Source organism: Mauremys reevesii, linkage group 2 (genome assembly GCF_016161935.1).
Source record: "Mauremys reevesii isolate NIE-2019 linkage group 2, ASM1616193v1, whole genome shotgun sequence".
Lineage (NCBI taxonomy): Eukaryota > Metazoa > Chordata > Testudines > Geoemydidae > Mauremys > Mauremys reevesii.
Genome location: NC_052624.1, coordinates 150,677,384 through 150,699,392, shown reverse-complemented (window position 1 = coordinate 150,699,392; position 22,009 = coordinate 150,677,384). Strand labels below are relative to the sequence as shown.

At 41.0% G+C, this 22,009-nt stretch overlaps 1 protein-coding gene across 12 annotated transcripts in view; it reads right to left on the bottom strand.

Annotated features, from left to right (window-relative positions):
• The window catches only part of SLC23A2 (solute carrier family 23 member 2), a 116,466-nt gene that overhangs the window by 43,342 nt on the left and 51,115 nt on the right, over positions 1-22,009 (bottom strand). For 10 of the 12 annotated variants that reach the window (XM_039525018.1, XM_039525022.1, XM_039525013.1 and 7 more), the window contains 3 exons: positions 18,667-18,765; positions 8,268-8,384; positions 4,967-5,124 (listed from right to left, as the gene is read on the bottom strand). In XM_039525018.1, coding sequence (XP_039380952.1) covers positions 4,967-5,124; positions 8,268-8,384; positions 18,667-18,765 — 374 coding nt within the window. Of the gene's footprint in view, positions 1-4,966; positions 5,125-8,267; positions 8,385-15,249; positions 15,312-18,666; positions 18,766-19,979; positions 20,048-22,009 lie in introns of those variants that run through there. The other 2 variants (XM_039525024.1, XM_039525025.1) reach the window with 2 other exon arrangements.

Sequence of the window (22,009 nt, the reverse complement as noted above, 5' to 3'; positions counted from 1 at the left end):
TTTCACAAGTGGGGTCCCGAGTCTTCATTTACTCACTCTAATTTAAGGTTTCGCGTGCCAGTAATACATTTTAATGTTTTTTAGAAGGTGTCTGTCTATGTCTATATATTATATAACTAAACTAGTGTTGTATTGTAAAATAAACAAGGTTTTCAAAATGTTTAAGAAGCTTCATTTAAAATTAAATTAAAATGTTGATCTTACGCCACCAGCCCACTGCTGGTCTGGGGTTCTGTTCACCTAGGCTGGCAATGGACTGAGCGGGGCCTGTGGCCAGGACCCTGGCTGGCAAGGGTCCAGCAGCCAGAACCCCAGACCGGCAGCAGGCTGTGTGGGGCTGGCTGCTGGGACCCCAGACCGGCAGTGGGCTGAGTGGCTCAGCCCACTGACGCTCAGGGACTCCATCCGCCGGCTCCTGCCAGCCGGGATCCTGACTGCCGGATCCACTGAGCTCGCTGCCAGTCTAGGGTCCCGGCCCTGACCACATACAGTGGGTACCTACCTTCTCCCTGGTTCTGGCCCATTCTCTTCTTCTCTCTGCACTGAGCTGAGGGTGGGAGTGCACTGAGCACAGGGCTGGGGGTGAAGGGTCTGGCCAGGAGCTAGAATGAGGGAGGGGGCCCAGGGTTGGGGCAGGAGGTTTGGGTGTAGGGCACTTACCTGGGCAGCTCCCATACGATGCAAGGGGTGTGGGTGGGAATGTGGGTGGGAGGTGCAGGAGCTCCCATTTGGTGCTCAGGGTGAAGGTGGGGGGTGCATGGGGTGTGGGGGGTGCAAGAGTCAGGGCAGAGGGCTGGGAGCATGTGAGGGAGGTGCAGGTGTCAGGGCAGGGGGGGACTGGGTATGTGTGGGGGTGTCAGTCAGGGCTGGGGTCGTGCGGGGGGTGTGAAGAAGTCAAGCGGAGGTCTGGGTCTTTATGAGGGAGGTACAGGGCCCAGGGCAGGGGCCTGGGGTGTGTGTGGGGGTGCGAGGCTCAGGGCAGAGGGCGGGAGGGTCGAGGCTCAGGGCAGAGGGCTGGGTGCCCCCCTCCGAACCCACAACCCCCTCGCTCCTTTTCCCCTGACTACCCCTTCCTGGGACCCCTGCCCCTAACTGCCTCCCAGGACCCCATCCCCTATCTAAGCCTCCCTGCTCCTTGTCCCCTGACTGCTCCCCTTGGACCATACCCCCTACCTGCCCCAACCCTTATCCACACCCCCGCCCCCAGACAGACTCCCAAGACTCCCATGCCCCATCCAACCTCTCCCCACCCCCTGACAGGACCCCCAGAACTCCCGACGCATACAACCTTCCCCCTGCTCCCTGCCTGCCACAACCCCTCTCCACACCCCTGCCTCCTGACAGCCCCGCCACCCGAACTTCCAACTCATCCAACCCCCCCAGGTCCTTGTCCCCTGACCATCCCCTTCAGAGACCCCCCACCCTAACTACCCCCCGAGGACCCTCCTTGCTACCTGTCCCCTGACTGCCCTGGGACTCCCATGCCCCATCCAACCCCCCCTGCTCCCTGACTACCCCCTCCAGAGACCCCCCGCCCCTAACCACCCCGCCCGGGATCCCACCCCCATCCAACCCACCCTGCTCCCTGTCCCCTGACTGCCCCCCCCCCTTATCCACCCCCGGACCCCTTACCTTGAGGCTCCAAGCACAGCCAGATACACTACCCCACGGGAGCACACAGCCCCGCCCCTCAGAGTGTTGCGCGCGCGGCAGCAGGGCTCCGGGTGCATGGGGAGCATCTTTCCCTCCCCACAGAGCCAAACATGGCCCCGTGGGAGCGCACAGCCCCGGCCCCCAGAGCTCTGCGTGTGCAGCAGCAGGGCTCCAGGGGAGGGGCTGGCGGCTTGCTGTGCTCAGCCCGGTGCTCCAGCCCGGGACCGCGGACCCCGCAGCTTGCCACGCCAGGCAGGATTTTTAATGGCATGGCAGAGTCCCAGCAGGCAGCCGCGTGCCATTAAAAATCGGCTCATGTGCCGCCTTTGGCATGCGTGCCATAGGTTGCCGACCCCTGGTATACATATAACAATGCTTAGATACTACAGAGACATAATTCAGCAAACCTAAAATACGGATCAAGGTACATATTTATCTCTCAGATCATGATAGTTCCTTTGCATTAATCCAAAAGGCTGGCAAAGAGCTACTCTTTGGTAAATAGCTTGAATTCCTAAAATTAGTATGGATACACGACTAACCACAATGGCTGCAGATAAATGGCTACATCCATCTCTAAGGGCTTTTAACCAGTGAAATTTGACCTTTCTGAAACCATAATGGTTTTATTTGTTTAATCATTTCTCAGTTCACAGGCTTGCCAATAAACCTTGTAAGAATCTCATTTCAAGTGAAGTTCGTGTCTGCAGGTCCCAACCAAATATAAAACAATATCACATGCGAACAGTTACAAAATGTTCAGTCACTAATTCGCCGCACAAACAAGGCAGTGGAATAGGTCTGAGAGGCGATAGATCAAGTCTTTAAGGGTCTGAAAAATGAAGATGACTTTTAATCTAAAAAAGACTTAAGAAACTGACCATATCTTTTGATTTCCGTGACTACCCCTTGACCCTATACAGGAAGGCCAGTATAAGATGCAAGATAAGGAGGTAAAAAGTAATGTGTTAAAGGTAACAAGCATTTGAAGTAAGCAGCAACATAATCAGATCTAGCTGCTCAATTTAAATGTGATTAGATTGAAGACAATGAGGGGCCTTGTCCCACGCTTCTCTACTACCCTCCCCCCCTTTATAAATGGATAGCTAAAATCTAGGAGAAAGTGTATTTGAGCATTAAGCCAACTCTCAACTTCAAATGAGCATAAACAGAAAGGAACAAACCGAATAGGAAAGAAAAAACTGTCTCATACATGAGAGAGAGACAGAATTTTGTTGCAAGGAAAACATGGTCTTGGGAAAAAGCAAATGCGTTTCTCTCCTTTCCAACAATTCCTCCTAGACAAGTATCCCTTCCTACTTCTGAAGTAAGTAGATGATGAAAGAAATATCAAAGCAGCTTTACAATTCTTAGAAAAGCTGAGGGTAAGAAAAGGACAAATAATCTTTTCTGAAGAGGTAGAAAAAAGGTGAGATGGCAGATCAGCTGAGTACTTTCTCCAGACTATTGAAAACAAAAACAAACAACACAAGGACTTTGACTCAGGAAGCCTGAATTGCCTGAAGAGGTTTTTGGATTTTTTTCCCCCTTTGTCTGATCCGCATTAATAATCCTAAATCATTTGTTTAATGGGTTTGCCCTTCCCACACCCTGCTGAGTGATCTCCCCCACCCAAAGAGTCTGTTTCTTGGGTAAATGTTTTTAATTGGGCCCATGTTGTCCATTTTTCATTTAAAGTCTAAGACTTCATCTTATATTATTTTTATGATGAATTAAGTGACACTTGAACTGTAATGCTTGGACACGATAATACAATGAGTATCTTTCTTCTGGTCTTATTTTTCTTTCTTGATTCTATTCAAGATGCAGAAAACCTTGTGGGTTTTATCCATCCCTTGACTTAGACAAATCATGGATGAACAAAGGTTTAAGTAAATGTTTAGTTAAAATCTCTCTGCAGTATTCCAAGTATAGTGATAACTACTTTTTTATTTTTATTTTAACTTCACTGTTGTTAGAACGTACTACGTTTTGGCAATAACATTACTTTTCAAATCTGGCAATATTTAGACCAGTCTCAGATATGTCTTCGTATTAAAATGGCACTTCCAGAAACAGTAGAGTGAAAGATACAGGGACCCCAAGCAAGCTAATCTAATGCTTATGTTCCTTGACAGCTTGTGGCAAAGTGATACTGGCACCTCTGCGTAGATAAAAAAATAAGACCTTTATTTCTCACTCATTCCCACAGAAGGAATTTACAAGGAAACATATGCAAAGGGTGTGTTACTGGCAGAAACAGTAAGATCAGGGATCAGAAGTTGCCCTTCCCTTTTCTTAATGTCTATTATAAAGTGATTCAAAAGTGCAAGGGTTTTGACAGAACAGAGAGATTTTCTTCTATATCAGCATTTTATCCTCAGCTTAAGCATGATTAACTACACAGGTCACTTTCTTTCACTGAAATACACCTGCACCCTGAAGCATCAGAGTCGTACATTAGCTTCTTTAAGCATCTGACTCCAGAGATCCTACTATTTCAACATACTTTGACAATCACTTTGCTGAAACTGTCACAGCACAATGCAACAGAAGCAGGAGCAGATATTACTGTGTCCATACACCAAAACTTTAACTTGTTACCTTTTGGCAAGTAGTACAATGACAGCATTCTAAGCAGTCACTCTTTAAAGTGGGCTAAATAATTTTTTCCCTATGTTCATTCATCTTGTTTCTCCTCACTACTTCCCTGCTCCTCTACTCTTTTTATTCTGCTCATGCCTTCTTTCACTTGAAACAGCTTCCCAGTTATCCAAAATGTAGTGCTGGTCTACATTAGAAAATTAGATCAACCCAGCTATATTGCTCTGGGGTGCGAAAAATCCACGTCTCTGAGTGATGTTGCAAAGCTCACCTCACCTCCAGGAACGTCTATAATAGTGCTACATCGATGGAATAATTCTTCCGTTGATCTAGTTACGGCCTCTTGGGGAGGTGGATTTTCTACAGCGACAGAAGAACCCCTCCAGTCACAGTAATAAGTGAGTATGGTAAGTGTACACTGAAGTGCTACAGTAGCGTAGCTGCAGCTATGCCACTGTAATGTTTTAAGTGTAGACATAGCCTTATTATTTTACTTCATATCACATTTTTTTTTGTGAAACCTTCCAAAATTAGGATCAGACAACCCTATTCCCGACCAATCTTGAGTTTGAACAGTTTTTTCTGTATTTCACATTCATCCTTCTGAAATACCTTATGCACTTCTTGGATATCCTGTACATTTAAAGAGATGTGTACCCCATCGTCAGCATCTCAACAATAAAGAATGAAGTATGAGTTTTGATCTCACCTGCATCCAAAAGTTGTTTGTAACAAAGTAGTGATCCCCACACAGAAGAAAATGGTCCCAATCAGTTGGCTGGTAGCCCACTGGTCAAATCCAACACACATGGCATCAGCTAGCAAAAAAGGTACTGCTATAGTTCCACTAAAACATGTCAGGTAGTGCTGTGAACACAAAGAATGAACAGCTTGTTAATACTGATAATCACACATACAAGAACCTCAGAGATTCACTATTTTTCCTTTGTACTCAGTTTATTTATTGCTTTAAATTAACCACCAACTCTCTCATTGTTTTCTGGTTCCAAATATTTTAATTCCTAGTGTTTTTTACTTTCCATGTTTAGCTACTTTTAGACAGCTACTAATGACTTCTACTTATAGATGATAAATTAGGCTATTTACATAGCTAAATGATTCCTGTTCTTATTCTTGATGAGTAGGTATCTAGGTAACCGTGCTGAAGCAGCTTCCAACTAACAGAAGCAGAAAAATAGCTCCCTCCATTTTGAAACACACAAAATCACAGGGTTAGAAGGGACCGCAAGGGTCATCTAGTCTACACCCCTGCCAAGATGCAGGATTTGTTGTGTCTAAACCATCTAAGACAAATGACTATCCAGCCTCCTTTTGAAAACCTCTAATGAAGAAGTTTCCACAACCTCCTGAGGCAGTCCGTTCCATCGTCCTACTATTCTTACAGTTAGGAAGTTTTCCCTGTGATTTAATCTAAATCTGCTATGTTGTAGTTTGAACCCATTGTCTTGTCCCACTGCCACTGTGGCAAGAGAGAACAATTCTTCTCTATCTTTTTTATGGCAGCCTTTTAAGCAGACATGCCAAATCCACAAAGAAACTGCAGAAATTGGGCTTGTTTTTGGCTTAATTGGCTTGTGAGTTGCTTGTTGGCTAGTTTCTGGCTTGTAGCTTGTTGCTTTTTTTTTTGGATCAGCTCCTGGCAAGCAGGGGAGAGTGTGTCAGGGGTGCATAGCGGGCCCACCACAGTCCCAGACTGCATGCCGGGGGATCTAGTCACATAGAGTGTTGGGGTTCTTAAGGATTGGCTTGTTTTTGCCTTGTTTTGAAACGGGATTAGCTTGATTTGTGGCTTATTGTGAAAGTCGGAGTGCTTATTTACAGCATGAAAATTGGCAACTGTGCTTTTAAGTATTTGAAGACAGCTATCATGCCCCCTCCCCACAGTCTCCTCTTTTCCAAACTAAACATATCCGGTTCCTTCAACCTTTTCTCATATGGCTTGCATTCCAGCCCTTGGATCATCTTTGTGGCCCACCACCGGATCCTTTTCAGTTTCTCTGCATCCTTTCTATACACTGGTGACTAAAATTGGACACAGTCCTCCAGCTAAGATCTAACCAGCACCAAATAGAGCAGAACTATCACTTTCCATGACTTGTGTGCTATGCCTCTGTTAATGCAACCTAAAATTACATTTGCTTTTTTTTTTGTAACAGCCATTTTTGGTATGCTCTCTATTCCTACATCCAGGTCATTAATAAAGATGTTAAACAACATCAGACCCAGAACAGATCCCTATGGAACCCCACTTGAGACCTCCCGCTAATCCAACATCATTCCATTAATAGTTAGTCTGAGTTTGCGGTTGTTTAACCAATTGCATATCCACTGAATGGTAGTTCTGCTGAGCCTGCATTTCTCCAGCAGACTTAACAGAATGTCATGTGGGACTGTGTTAAAAGCCTTGCTGATGTCCAGGTATATTATGTCCACCACATTCTTCCTATCCACCAAATTAATTCATGTGAGGATCACATGAAAGACTGTCTGATCAGACATGAATTTAAATAGTACTTCAGTATGAAAACTATATAGGGGATAAGTTCTGGAATGTTAGAGACTAGCTAATCATGGATTTATTCTGCTCCAATCCAAGTAGATTAAAAAAATTATTAAAAAGCTGCATGTTCAACTATGTAAGAAAAAGAAAATTCCTGCAGTGCTGGCTGATGAATAAATGCAGGAATAAAAGTAAGCCACTTTGGATTCCTAAGGAATCATTTGTTTGAGGATCTCAAAGTATTTTTTTACAAATACTAATGAAGTCTCAACACTCCTTTGGGGTAATTTTATTACCCTTTTTAGAGAGGTGGAGAGAGATGAAAGAACTTGCCCACATTCACAGTAAAACAGCAACTAGAATCCAGCTGTCTTGGCTGTCCATTAAGTTCTACTATGGCCATGTTTACGCTACAGACTTCTGCCGGCATTACTAAGTTGGTCAAGGATGCAAAGAGTGAGATTCATGACCAACATAACTGTTTTGGCAGAAGTCTGTAGTTTAGACAGAGATATACTAGCAAAACTGTGCTTTTACCACTACAGCTTGTTTCATTCATGGGGGGCGCTTTTATTACACCAGTACAAAGCACAGCCTTGCCGGTCTAATTGCACTGGGAGCACTTTGCCGGTGTAGTACACTGGTATTCCCATACCAGTAAAGCACTCCTAATGTAGAAATAGTCTAACTCTTTAACTAACACAAAGTACAAACAAATGCCTGAAAAGTACAGGGAACTCAGCAGGCGGGGGTTCATAATTAACCAGCTTTCCAGCCAGCGGATGCTGCCATCTTGGTGCTAGTCATTCCCAGAACTAACCCTACTAAAAGCAGTACCTCCAAGAAAGATCAGAACATTAACACAGCATATCTCTCACCTTCCATCCCCCTATATTATCCTCACATGAATTCATGAGTGACAAGTTGTTACTGAATTTTATTTTTTACTTAAATTAAGGAACACGTATTAGGTAGCAGCCCAAATGGTTATTTGTGAAGCGAGTCTCCAGTAATTCCTGAAATACAACAGCTAGCAAGCAACATTATAGCTCATTGCCAATATGTGAATTCTAGTGAGGTGGTAGAGAAGGGAACGAGACATTTTGCAGGAAAGCTATCTTGCCATGATAGGCTTTTTTGCAAAAAGCTAGGAATGCTGGAGAAGAAAATTAATACAGATATGAATGTAGGGGAGCATAACAACAAATAGGACTTTTATAAGCTTCCAGCTGTTTTAAGACTCCCCAGTAGTACTTTCCATCCATTCTGCTTCATTCATAATACATGACTCTGTTGCCAGAGTGGGCTTCCAGCCCCCCAAACCACTTCAATAGGTAATCAAATGGACTCAAAGCAGAAGACAAGTCACCAACATTGTTGAATATCTGTATCACGTACCACTATGTACTATATAAAAATGCTGAACATTTTCTTAAAGATTATAAACCAAAAAATGCATTTCTTCAGAAATATGCATTTTGAAATGTACCTGTAACCCCAAGAATATGCAGAGGTACCAGGGAGGAACATCCTCAATTGTGTAAATCATGTCGGCCCTCTGCGCATCTAAACTTCCACTGCTGTCCAGTGTCTCTGCCAGAGAACTCTGTTAAATTAAAAGAGGAAAAGCCAACAGCAGTTTAATATTACAGAAGAATAACTGAATTTGGAATGTTAGACTTCTAAGGTATCTTGAAGAGGATGGGGTTCTATTATTCCAAAGCAACATCAGTGCAAATTAAAGCTTAAACTTTTGAGATGATCAACCGCTACCAACTCTAACTACTGAGCGTGAATAAAAAGATTCTCTTTCATAACCCATCCCCTGCCTATTCAGACAAACAAAGCATAATCCTCCATTTGTGATATAACCACTTTGGCAGCAGATTATGCCAAAATAAACGGGGATTATCATGACTGATTGGTTTACACAAAAAAGGAGAATGGGGGGGGGAAGTAAGCTGTAGAACATTCAACAATGGATATTTCAAAAGTAAAATGGCTATCCTTGCATCAGAGATCTAAACTGAGGGCAAGAACGTTTCGAACTATTATGATTGCATTCTAAGATGGCCTCTTACTAATTTTAGTCATGCTCAGTCATTCTGAGCAACACAGCAAACCCTATGGGGTTGTTGCCGCACACTGAAGCACGTAGGAAAAAAATGTTGATATAGCTACATTAAGTAATCCAGAGTATCTTTAATACAGACAAACTGAGTTACTCTGGATTTACCAAGTGTAAATGAGATCTGAATTTAGCCTATACACATTAATACATCCTAATTAGGAAAGAGCATGCTGATAACTGGAAAAGCAGCTACATGTATGGTAGTACCTTCCAGCCTCCCTAGATAGTCTGCAATAATTTCAGAATCATCATATTTTCTACAGCAAAATATTTTAAATACAATTTTAATGGCTTCATTTCAAAACTGGGGAATTAAAACTTTGAGATCAAAATACCTACATGTCTTTTAGTGCCAAGAACATTTGAGCAGGAGGGAGGATTTGATTTTATCATTTTAAACCCTGAATGATAACTTATATAACTACGGTTCTGGTCTAATCCACACTGAATAAATTCACATGAAGAAGCCTTACTGTAAAACTGATAACTTTCCCAGACTCCCCTTCCCTTTCATTGAGATAAATCCAAGTAGAATTCTTACATGATCCCAATTTACTTTATTATCCAAAGTGTCATGGAAATCAACTGACCCATGACATTTCCTTTTCACACTGCACTGATTTTGCTAGCAAAACAAATACAACTGCCTGGGCTACACATCCATACTCAGATAAGTTACATATAAGGCTGGGGAAGAATGGGGACACTGAGATTTTCCTTTCCTGTCCAGAGGACAGCGATATTCATATCCTAGAAGCCTACTCAAAATGTTAAATTCAGTGTTTTGTTGAAGGAATGATTGAAATGAGAGGGATAGCTCCTAAATGATCACTGAGAGGAAGCTGTTCAGAGTGGCTCCCATCTGGCAGACCAGCAGCAGCACGAAGGATATGCTTTTACCAAAGGATAACTAAAAACCGAGTGGGGAAAAAGCAATTTATTTTTATGAGGAGTAAATTAGGTGACGTTAACCATGGGCAGGAGGTACATAGCACTGACCTCACCTAGCCACTCTCATGGTAAACTAAGTGCCTTCTGCCTCCACTCAGGATTATACAGCAAGGTAAGTAACTACAGCATGTTTGATATCTTGCTTTGTGTCAGTGAAGACAAAGCTGAGTGAAGAGCATCAGTGGGGAAAGGAAAGTTGCCCCGGGGGGGCGGAGGGGAGAGGAGAGAGAGAAAGGGAGATGCAGAAGTTTGTAGTGAAAATGTGAGGAGACCAGATGGCACCAACCAGAAAAGCCCAATCTAAAGAGGGTTTAGGACAAATCGAGACTGTGACAGTCTGTCGGAAAAGAAGAGCCCTCTCCCGGGAAGTTAAGTATGCTTCAAGAGAAATTTCTGTGATGGTTTCAGTCTCGTTGCAATAAAGTTCTGTTCAACTTCTTAAGAGTGTTTTTGTGCCTGTATACATTTCTCCTCATCCTTCCTTTTGCTCTGAGATTAGCATATGTACTTGCTGAGGATTTTGTTTATAATAGGGGATTTTGTATTTTAATTAATTTTTTGGCTAAGTCATCAACATACTGACTAAAAAGGGTCAAGAGGGAAACACCGCCACCCTGTTAAATAAAAGCTAAGCCTAATACCAACAGAGAGAAACTGTTTCCTTGTGAACAATACCAGAGTTGTTTTGGTGAAGCCATCCATCTAAGAGCACAAATTAAACATGATGAACAGTTGCCCTATACTCGTGAAGGCAAAATTATTGCTTGCCCCCTTACCCAACAGAACACCTCACCATACTGTGTGTCACAGGTAACTTTCCAAGGTCAAGTCCTTCCAAAGTCTAACTGAGTGGCCTGAGCTTGACAAGTTGCCTATGACAGTATGCTGAAGTGACATTTTTGCGTTTGCACATGTTCAGAACGACTCAACATTGGGTACTAGGTTTCATGAAAAGTCCAGGCCATAATCTAGGCAAGCTGATGTGCCTTCATTGGTCCTTGCCCTTTGGCCTCTTCTCCTGGTCTGCAGCTATGCTGAGGAGCTTCAAGTAACTTGCCTTAGCTGCATTCGCACCATACTACCCTGAAACACTCCCCACTGTTCTTCACAGGACAGGTGAAATTGCACCACTTCTACAGTGATGGTGGGAAATTTTCAAAGGAAGCTTAGTCACAGCCTGGAGATAAAAGCGTTATTTCTTGGCACACTGTCTTACCTGGCTATTCCCTACCCAAACAAGTTTACAACACACCCATCTACAACAAAAGAGATTAAAAGCCTGAAAATATATTTAGAAATAGAAAATATTCAAACACATCCAGTAACTCTGAGCCCAGCACTCTGTCAGCAACACACCAACAACACTCCTGGCTTCCACGAGCCTCAGATACTATACTTGCAGGATAACCCCAACACACTCCCAGGCCTGTATTTTTTTTTCAAAAAATTGTGTCTGCACTGTCCAGACCTTAGGGTGTGACCTGCATGCTGGAAGGCTGTTTGTGAGCAGCCTAGGTTGGGAGGCTGCTCACAATCAAAACATTGTGAGGCACCCAAAGTTGCAGGGCAAGTGGTGACACAACCCCTCACTGGTCTGGATTGCACCCTGGAATGTGACATGAGGTATCTGATGGGAGTAAGCGTGTGACCAAGTTAGTGGATTTCAGTGGATAAGCAAGTTATTGAAAGAATTTTTTGTGGGGCTGGGCAAGTGAGACAGATATAGATATGTATAGAGAAAACCACACAGAGTATGGGAACAAAGCAAAAGGGAAATAATGGAAGTAAAGGGAGAAAGACACCAAAAATAACTGACAGACTTACACCATGATCTAATAAAGGGGAAAAAATAAAGAAGTGGAGAGAAGCCAGAAGTGAAAGATGATCAAAATGCAAGAGACATAATTCAAGATATGTTTTTAAAAGTGTTATATGATGAGCTAACTGACAACACTTTACAATTAAATCAATGATGCAATAAGCAGTGCGCAAGTGTTTATTTCTTTAAATTAGAGCCATAGGACAGTGCAGCTATTTTCACTCTGGCTAGCAGGCCTAATATTGGGACTAACAGGTGCCAGGTAATTTAGCATTAATACTCTACAGACTGATACGTTAGCGTGCATATTTACTCGCCACAGATTATACATATTTTAGTTATCTTCACTTTGAACTTTTTTCTTTAAGCCTCATTTGGTCTTTGATGAGTGATATTTTATGAGAAATAGAATAACAAAAAAAGAAACGTGATTGATACCGATACTGTTGTTAAAGGTGATTGAGAAACAGAAGAGATATGTTTGCATAAAGGAAATTACAGTGTCAACCATTATCTCCCACACTAGATGACTAATGGATAAAGCCCTCTCCTTTCAACTCTACCAAGTTCCTACATCACGCAGAGCTGATAAAGTTCACCATCTATATAGGGCAAATTATATTATGCACTATTTACAATCCTGTTCACATACAGTTTTAAAAAAGAGAGAGACACAGAAAAAGTAGTACCCAGAACTGAGTACTTAGTGTGTTGAAGCAATGTATGGATGTTTTCCTTCAGTGTAATGTAATCTGAGTTACACTGGCATGTAGCTGGCTAAACTTTCCTAGAACTGGATGAGGAGTTACGGAGTTAACAAGAAATCAGTAGAGAACAGATAAAAATACAATTTACGCAGAAAAATTAGTCAGCAAATGCATGCTTTCAAATCTGAAGACCAATATATTATGGTGATTTTACCATAATAAATTTTGCATATTAACAAGTCTTTATCAGATTATTGCTACCACATACAAACTTTGCCTTGATGTGACCTAATCCCCGTGGTGCAATACTAGCATCAGATAAAATTTACAACTCACCAGTTGCCAAAGTTAATCTTTGCAGTACTGTAATGAAAACTGGAGTTTTGCCAGTTAAAATATTATATTAGAAACAGAGAAATAATCTTTATGCCTCTCTGAATAAGCTTAGTGTTCGCAGTTGGAATCTGGAATAAAAGGTTTTCTGCATCTAGGCAATTCGATATATTGTGGACTTTGTTTCAGATATTTATCCAATGTTCTTGTTAAATGCAATATAATCCAAAATGATGCTGGTATATTATTAGCCTTCTAAAGTTACAGCTAAAAACCTTTTAGATTTTCTAAAGACTTTGAGATAGTCAAGGAACTAACTAAATATTAATAAAAAAAATAATCTATGCAGCTCTTCCTAAAATCTCAATTATGTCCTAGGGTTTAACAAACACCTTTCCATAAAGTATATGATTTTAGTATTAGACAGATCATTTCAAAGCAACACACACTGACAAATTAAGACTGTGATGCCTGTTTTAACATTGCCTATTTTTAATCTAAATTTTAAAGATGAATAGCAGAACTGGATTCTAAAGATCTCTATAAAAACCTAATATAAATATATGATTATAACTAAAACTACCTTCAAGTTAGATATTTTTTAGTCATTTTTAAAAGTTCTGGTAATTTGGTCACCAGATCAGTAACTATTCCATATAAGTGGGTATTCACCCATGAAAGCTTATGCTCCAATACGTCTGTTAGTCTATAAGGTGCCACAGGACTCCTTGTTGCTTTTTACAGATCCAGACTAACATGGCTACCCCTCTGATACTATTCCATATAGTTTCACTTGAAACATTTCAGGCTACAGAGTCTATGTTACAAAAGGGAAGGTTATAAAAACATAAGAAAGGACATACTGGGTCAGTCCAACGATGCCAATAGCCTGTCTTTTGACAGTGGCCAGTGCAAGATGCTTCAGAGAGAATGATCAGAACATGGCAATTATCAAGTGATCTATCCCCCATCATCCAGTCCCAGCTTCTGACAATCAAAGGTCTAATGGCATTTTGGGTTCAAGCCCCAAACAAGATTTTCCTTGAAGAAGTTCTCCAGTCCTTGGTGTATTAACACTCAGCACAAAGATGTCAGTTATATGGCTTAACACCAACAGTACTAGGGGAATACATTAATCAAGATTTCTTTAGTTTCACAAAATCTGTGAAAGTCAACAGTTGTTTGTTTCAATATAGAAAGTCCACTTGTTTAACAGGAATACAACGCGACTGAAGAGTAATGCCATAATGACTACTAATATCTATAGTTCTATCTATCAGCATGAATAAGGCTGATGGAATAGATTAAAGCCCTCCGCTACACCACCCTCTAGGATTAAGAAACCCTTAATTCTTTCAAGTAGCCCCGTGAGCAGGTTTAAGGAGAGATTTTTCTAAGGCACAAAAGGCAGTTACGCGCCCAACTCTCACTGAAAGTCACAAGGACTTGGGTTCCTAACTCCCCTTTTAGCCTTTGAAAATCTCCCCTTGGAAACAGTGAATCAGTTTCAAGGGATGAGATGTGAAAACCTACAGATAACTTTGTGTAGTCCTTTTCGTTAAAGAAGGAAAAAGACATACCTCATGTTTGCCACCACCTCATCTATTATGTTTTTACTGTAACAGAGCAAGCAGCTTCGTGCACTATCCGATTCAAGGCTTTTTGTGAGATATTTTCCACCAGTCAAAAAAGGAAAGATCCATTTCATCCCTATTAGAAATACATATTTCTCAAAAGGAAAATCTGACGATAAAGATGCCAGATTAGAAAGTCTGCAAAGACTGTGAATAAGTAAAATGTGCACGAAGACTGAGAAAAGCAGTGCCTGGATTGCCACAGAACTGTCTCTTCGAAGCTGACTTCAAAATTCATGGGTCCAATCCAGAGAGGTGCTGAAATCAGAAGGAGTTGGAACAGCAGAGCAACTCTTATAAAGGTCAAGTGTGAGGAAAACAAACAACAAAAAACCCAGAATTTACTTCTTGCACCAAAAAGGTGCTGTGTCTAGTAGTGGCTATTCTGTCAGATTTTTTTTTAAAGCTGATTAAAAAAGAGCCCCAACTTGAACCAAGCCCCAAATTCTACATGATTTTAGCAATACAAAAGTGGCAGGCTAATAGAGCAATTAGCAGAGCTTACCCAGCCTCGAGTTCCATGTAACCATCAACAATAAAACAAAATGGCATTGTAAAAGCTAAAGAGCTAATTTGGACAGAGGAAGAAACAGACACTTGGAAGGCAGAAATGATGAATCTTTATCATTTCATCCCTGCCCGTTTTTGAACGGTTTCAGGCATGACATGGACAAGCATATGTCATGTATTTGACACAGCATGAGAGCACATTACATTTAAAAAAAAAAAAAGAGAGAGAGAGAGAGAGAGAAAATCTGTCTTCACCGTTCCATAAAATTAAAAAAAAAAAATCTAAAAGCAGCCTAATGCAACAGATGAAACCCCAACTCTCAATACACACTGACAACCCAGAACAGATGCATATAAGTGACACTAGACTACTCCAAAGGCATCACCTCTTCTTGCTCTGACTAGTCGATTCTTGTGAGCCAGCAGGTCTCTCAGAGGATCAGTCTACCTGGGCAAATAGAGATATGCCTTTCAATCTAATCAACTTATTTTGACTTAAATCCCCCCTCAATGCCCACATAGGTACAGTTTATTGAGATTGTTTGAGTCGGCTGTGTTGCGCTTGTGCTGACAATCTTAAAGGTATTAAACTATGCTTATGTGGGCACTGAAAGGTTTTCAGTTGAGTTAACCCACGGCTTCCTCACCATGAGAAAGCTTCACCATTTAAATTAAAAGGTGGGATATTTAGCGGCTTTGGAGTATATCTATGCTGAAAAGACTAGAGCAACCCAGCTGCACCACTGCAGTGCTTCTCTGTGGCACAGGTAATCCCCTTCCATGGGAGACAGTTGTTAGGTTGACAGAAAAATTCTTCTGTCAACTTAGCACTGTCTAAACCAGGGATAAGGTCCTTATAACTACATCTCTCAGGGGTGTGGATTTTTCACCATCCTTGAGAGATGCAACTATTTCTTTAGTTAAACTAGAACAAAAGGCTGTGTGGCCACTGTGATTTGGATAAACCAAGTTGATTTCAATTTAATTTAAGTTGATTGGAAAGGTGTTAAAGCTAACCAAAATAAACTATTCTTAATCAGAAGCGTGTTCACATGGGTTTCCACTGTTTTAACTGAAATTGGTTTAACATTTAAGTTAATCTGGGGCAACATTCTTGTTTAGATAAGGCCTAACTCAACAGAGCCAACTCAACTAACCACTTGTTTTTTCCCATGCAGACCGATATACAAGAATCTTACTGCCCACGCACCAGAAGAGCTAAGGTTCTTTTACATTCTTGTATATTCTGCCTGTTTGCATCACTGCCCTACCCTATTAGCTCTTTTTCTATCTGTGTTATCTTGCAAAGTTGATACAACCTAGATGGACCTACTATAAGGTAGGTGTATAACTGGTTGGAAAATCATTCCCAGAGGGTAGTTACCAGTGGTTCAGAGTCATGCTGGAAGGGCATAACGAGTGGGGTCCTGCAGGGATCAGTTCTAGGTCTGGTTCTGTTCAATATCTTCATCAATGATTTAGATAATGGTATAGAGAGTACACTTATAAAGTTTGCGGACGATACTAAGCTGAGTGGGGTTGCAAGTGCTTTGGAGGATAGGATTAAAATTCAAAATGAACTGGACAAACTGGGAGGAATGGTCTGAAGTAAATAGGATGAAATTCAATAAGGACAAATGCAAAGTATTCCACTTAGGAAGGAATAATCAGTTGCACACATACAAAATGGGAAATGATCGCCAAGGAAGGAGTACCGCAGAAAGGGATCTGGGGGTCATAGTGGATCACAAGCTAAATGAGAGTCAACAGTGTAACGCTGTTGCAAAAAAAGCAAACATCATTCTGGGATGTATTAGCAGGAGTACTGTAAGCAAGACACGAGAAGTACTTCTTCCACTCTACGCCGCTCTGATTAGGCCTCAATTGGAGCATCATGTCCAGTTCTGGGCACCACATTTCAGAAAGGAGTGAACAAATTGGAAAAAGTCCAGAGAAGAGCAACAAAAATGATTAAAGGTCTAGAAAACCTGACCTCTGAGGGAAGATTGAAAAAATTGGGTTTGTTTAGTCTGGAGAAGAGAAGACTGAGAGGGGGCATGATAACAGTTTTCAAGTACATAAAAGGTTACAAGAAGGAAGGAGAAAAATTGTTCTTCTTAACCTCTGAGGATAGGACAAGCAGCAATGGGCTTAAACTGCAGCAAGGGAGGTTTAGGTTGGACATTAGGAAAAAGTTCCTAACTGTCAGGGTGATTAAGCACTGGAATAAATTGACTAGGGAGGTTGTGGAATCTCCATCATTGGGGATTTTTAAGAGCAGGTTGGACAAACACCTGTCATGGACGGTCTAGATAATACTTAGTCCTGCCTTGAGTGCAGGGGACTGGACTAGATGACCTCTCGAGGTCTCTTCCAGTTCCATGATTCTATGATAAATGCTACGAAATCAAAACCAAGCTGATTTAATTTTAGGCCTAGTTGCCTTAACAGAGTCCCTTTGAATAGTTAATATGCCACTAGCAATATCCAAGGAAAACATTTATGGGTGTATTTTTGAGTTCACAATGCTTTCAGTAAAGAACAAAAAAAATGCCCTCGTATTCAGAAGGATTAGAAACTTGAGTATGTCAGACACAAGACAAAGGTCACAAAAATCACTACAGTCTTACGCCAGAACACCTGCTGGCAGGCTTTTTTCCTGCAATTCTCATTAATTCTGCCTTCTAACAGGGAAGTGAGAAAGTTCTTGCTGAAAATTTCAAAGTCAGAGTGATTGAATCAATATTTAGAAACATCATTTACCTTGTTATTATGGACATTTTAAGATTAAAACTACCCATCTGATCAAAATGATAGAGTACTACTGTGGGGATCTAAATGCATTGGAATTGGCAAGGTTTCGTTTGCAGAAAGTTGGCTTTAGAGAGAGAGAGAGAGAACTAAAAGGAGATAGATTTCTATGTTGCTGCAGAGAATCACTTTGGGAAGGGACTAACAGCAGCAGTTCACTAGCTGAAATGCACATCAGAGAGGAGCATATGGGACATGGAAACAGTCCTGAGGCTACAGTAGCAACCACGGAATAGTTATGAGGCTGCTGTGTAGACTGATAGTGGAAGGAAGACATCTTGCAATCTCATGACACATAGGAACTCACTGAATTGGGATTTACAGAGGGGTTAAGTCTGTGGTCATTTGTTCTTTCCTTTCAGGGCTTGTCTACACTGGCACTTTACAGAGCTGCAACTTTCTCGCTCAGGGGTGTGAAAAAACACCCCCCTGAGCGCTGCAGGTTTCAGTGCTATAACATGCTAGTGTAGATAGTGCACCAGCGCCGGTAGCTATGCCCCTTGTGGAGGCGGCTTTTTTAGAGCGCTGGGAGAGCACTGTGGCAGCACTTGAGCATTGCCAGTGTAGACTAGCCCTAAGCTGATACATTTTAATACTTCTAGATACTTAATACTTTTAATACTTCAACAGAAGCAAGTTTGACAGAGTTTGGCAGCATATGAGGATGTGTAAAAGGCCAGATGGAGTTCAGAAAGGCAAAAAAGCCACATATTAAGAATTAAATAAATTGTTTGTGTGCTTTAACCTCCTAACCTAATTGCTGTATCGCTCCTTGAGCTCTATAACCAAGGACCTGACCCTGCAGTCATAAGGAAGGCAAATACCCTAGTGAACCAAGAATTGGGGCTGTAAGTCAGTGTATTTTGTGGAAGTAGAGAAGGTAGACAGTGAATTTAATTAATTAGAAAGAATGCCCAGGCCCTAGGATGAAGCAAGAGTAAGTTATTTTATATTAACATGAGTTTTACAAAGTATTTAACAAAAAGTTATACCTTTTCTGCTATGCCATTTTCTGTGGTATAGATTGCCATCAGCTCTGTGTCCTCTGTGTCCTGATCACCACTCGATGTCGCGCCACCAGTTATGACAACCTACAAAAAATCCACATACAATATCGTAACTTACTTAACTACACAGCTTGTGACACCATATTTTATGTCAACTATCACTAAAAACATTCTGAATAAGAAGTATGTAACAAGAAGCTCTCTCACTGTAGCTCCTTAAGAATATATTCAAGTTGTTCTAGTGGTCATATTCCAGCGGTTCTCAACCAGGGGTATGTGTACCTCTGGGGGTACACAGAGGTCTTCCAGGTGGTACATCAACTCATCTAGATTTTTGCCTAGTTTTACAACAGGCTACATAAAATATCACTAGCGAAGTCAGTACAAACAAAAATTTCATACAGACAATTACTTGTTTATATTGCTCTATATACGATGCACTGATTGGTTTATTCCAGAATTATATGGTAAAAATGAGAAAGTAAGCAATTTTTCAGTATTAGTCTGCTGAGACACTTTTGTATTTTTTATGTCTGATTTTGCAAGCAAGTAGTTTTTAAGTGAGGTGAAACGTAGAGGTACGCAAGCCAAATCAGATTCTGAGTCCTGAAAGGGGTACAGTAGCCTGGAAAGGTTGAGAGTCACTGCCATATTCTATAGCAGTTCACAAAGTAAAGGTCACATTTCCAGACATCTTGCTGAGAAGATTTTTTAAAACTATATATGTACAGTCGATTAAAAGCAACACAGTATTCTTGTTTCTTTACTAAACAAGAGCATGGTTTGTGGTAACGAATCAACAATTGTCTCTTTTGCTTGTGTTTTTAATGGCACTTAGATGAAAATGGGGAATTTCTGGCTTTAATCTTCACCTTGTTTCCCAAGTAAGGGAAAGGGGAAGATTTTGTCATGCTCTCACAGATTCTTTCAGCATGAGCACAGTAATTCTCTGGAAATTATATGTACTTTCATTACTGAAGCATTTTAATACAACACCATGAAATCAATGTCATGAGTTTTTCTTAACGCCACACCTTCCATTTGGATTGCATATTCGACAGTGTAAAAGCAAATGCTAAGCATTTTTAATTTGACTTTTCTAGCAGAATACTCCCCTCCTAAGTGCCTGTAATAAATCACAAGTGTGATGCAAAGTATTTCATTCTGTTGTATAATTTCTGACTTTGGACCATGAGATAAATACCAATTATCTAAATAATATGGATCTTTTTAATAGGCATTTAACATAAGAATATGCTTAACTGTGTATTATAATCAATTGAGATTCTGATCCTTACCACCATCTTCCTTTAGATCCTGGAATACACTATACACAACATGAATTGCAGTTTTCAGTTCCACAATCAGCCCCCTATAAAAACACCCCCCCCCCAAAAAAAAAGATTGACCCAGTGCATGGGTGTGAAGTCACATCCACAAATTAGAAAATAAACCTATTAAGGCCACAAGAGCAGTAAGCTAAAGCCATTCAGGCAGTGAACGACAACTACAGAAGGAGGAGGAGGAGAGGAACTAAGTAACACAAGGAAGTGGGAGAAAGGTAACAGCAATACTACTAGAACAGGCATAAATTGCTCTCTGCGTCACTCTTGCCATCTGTGTCAGCAACTTAACATCTCGTGGAATTATAGATAAGCAAATTAATTATGGGGCTATGTACATATTTTGCAGAGAAGGGCTCCCTTTGATTGACCGTGCGTCTCGCCCCACTTTCTGCTCATTTCTGAAAGACCTTTGTTTATCAGTTGATTCATTTTATATTTGTTCTTTCCTCCAGAGTAAAAGTTGATCATCTGCTACTCTATGCTTTTAGATTGCATTTAATATGGAGTAACAGCAAGTTCTCAGGTCCATTAGTATAGACAGATTTTGGGGTTCTTCTTACCCATCACACCTTGGATACAAGACTCATCCTGAAAGCAAAAACCCATCCTTAAAAATACAGCACAAGTTCAAATATGGACAGTGATTTAATACATAGTTCTCAGAATTGTTAGAGAAAAAGAGAATAAAGACATTATTTTGCAAGGTATGCATTTTACCTCCATTTTCTACTAGTTGTAAACCTTCTTGGACAGATCAAAAGCAAAAAACAAAAACAAAAAAACCAACGATGTCAATAACCTAGTGCATTCAGTTTGTTTGTTCACCTAAAAATAGGGTCACCAGCCGATATTTAGTTGTTTGTCCTGCGTCCCGACCGATCTTTGGTCTGGACGCAATTTGTCTTGATATTTCGCTCCGGCGGCAGCACTCGGGGTTTGTTTGTTTTTTTTCTCCCCGCCGGCTGACACCCCCCACCCCACCCCCAATGTGTCCCAATACTTTCTTCCTCTCATCCGACCACGCCACCTAAAAACTGCATCAGCAAGTTATTAATATCAGTTTGTGCACTGGTAAAACAGAAGTGATCCAATACCATTTTATAGCTACTTTGAACTATGAGAACTTGATGTTTTAGTTGAAAATTAACTAGGTCAGAAGTCACAAAGATCTTAACATTCACGTTAACATTTTCCTGAGCAAATATTACTGAGTACTGAAAAATCTAACCTTTCCTCTATCTAGAAATAGCAGGCATAATTCAATCAGGGATGACGACAAAGGAGCTCTCTCACAGAGTTAAGAGGCTATCTGGCAAATAACTGAACTGTTACCAACAATGATTTGGAAGCTCATTTCTGTACCAATTCTGGGTTAGAATCCATTTGTAGTTTTTTAGAACACTTACATAAATAAAAAGAACGATTCTTTCCCATGCCTGGAAATGACCTAATTTTTAAGATATGAAGTTTATTTTAGAAAAGCTTACACAGTTGAAAATAAAAGCATTTCCACTAAAAGAATGCAGCAACAGTCATTTGTGCTCTGATCAACACTCTTTTAGATACACAGAACACAATCCTTGTGTCTGTCCTCAAAACAGAGAGACAGACATACAACTCCACAAAACTCAATGACAGCTGATGTCTTACAAAATTGTATAAATGGTAAACAATGAAGCTGGCCATGTTTACATTCTTGCTTGCAGTACTTCAACAGACTGATATTTCAGACCTTTCCATATTTTAGAAACATTGTATATCGCAAATAAAAATAATCAGAGTCTAGCCTGTGTAAAGACCGCAGGATTAAGCTCAGAGCCATCAAGAAATATAAAAAGGAAATTCCTATTTCTGCTTTCAATTAGATATAGTCTTCTCCCTGTATGTCTTTCCACAAACCCATACACGTTCAGGGGTGGGGTGAGGGGGGAAGCATGCATTTTGGGTAACAGTCAAAACATTCACAAGTCACTGAAAGTCTT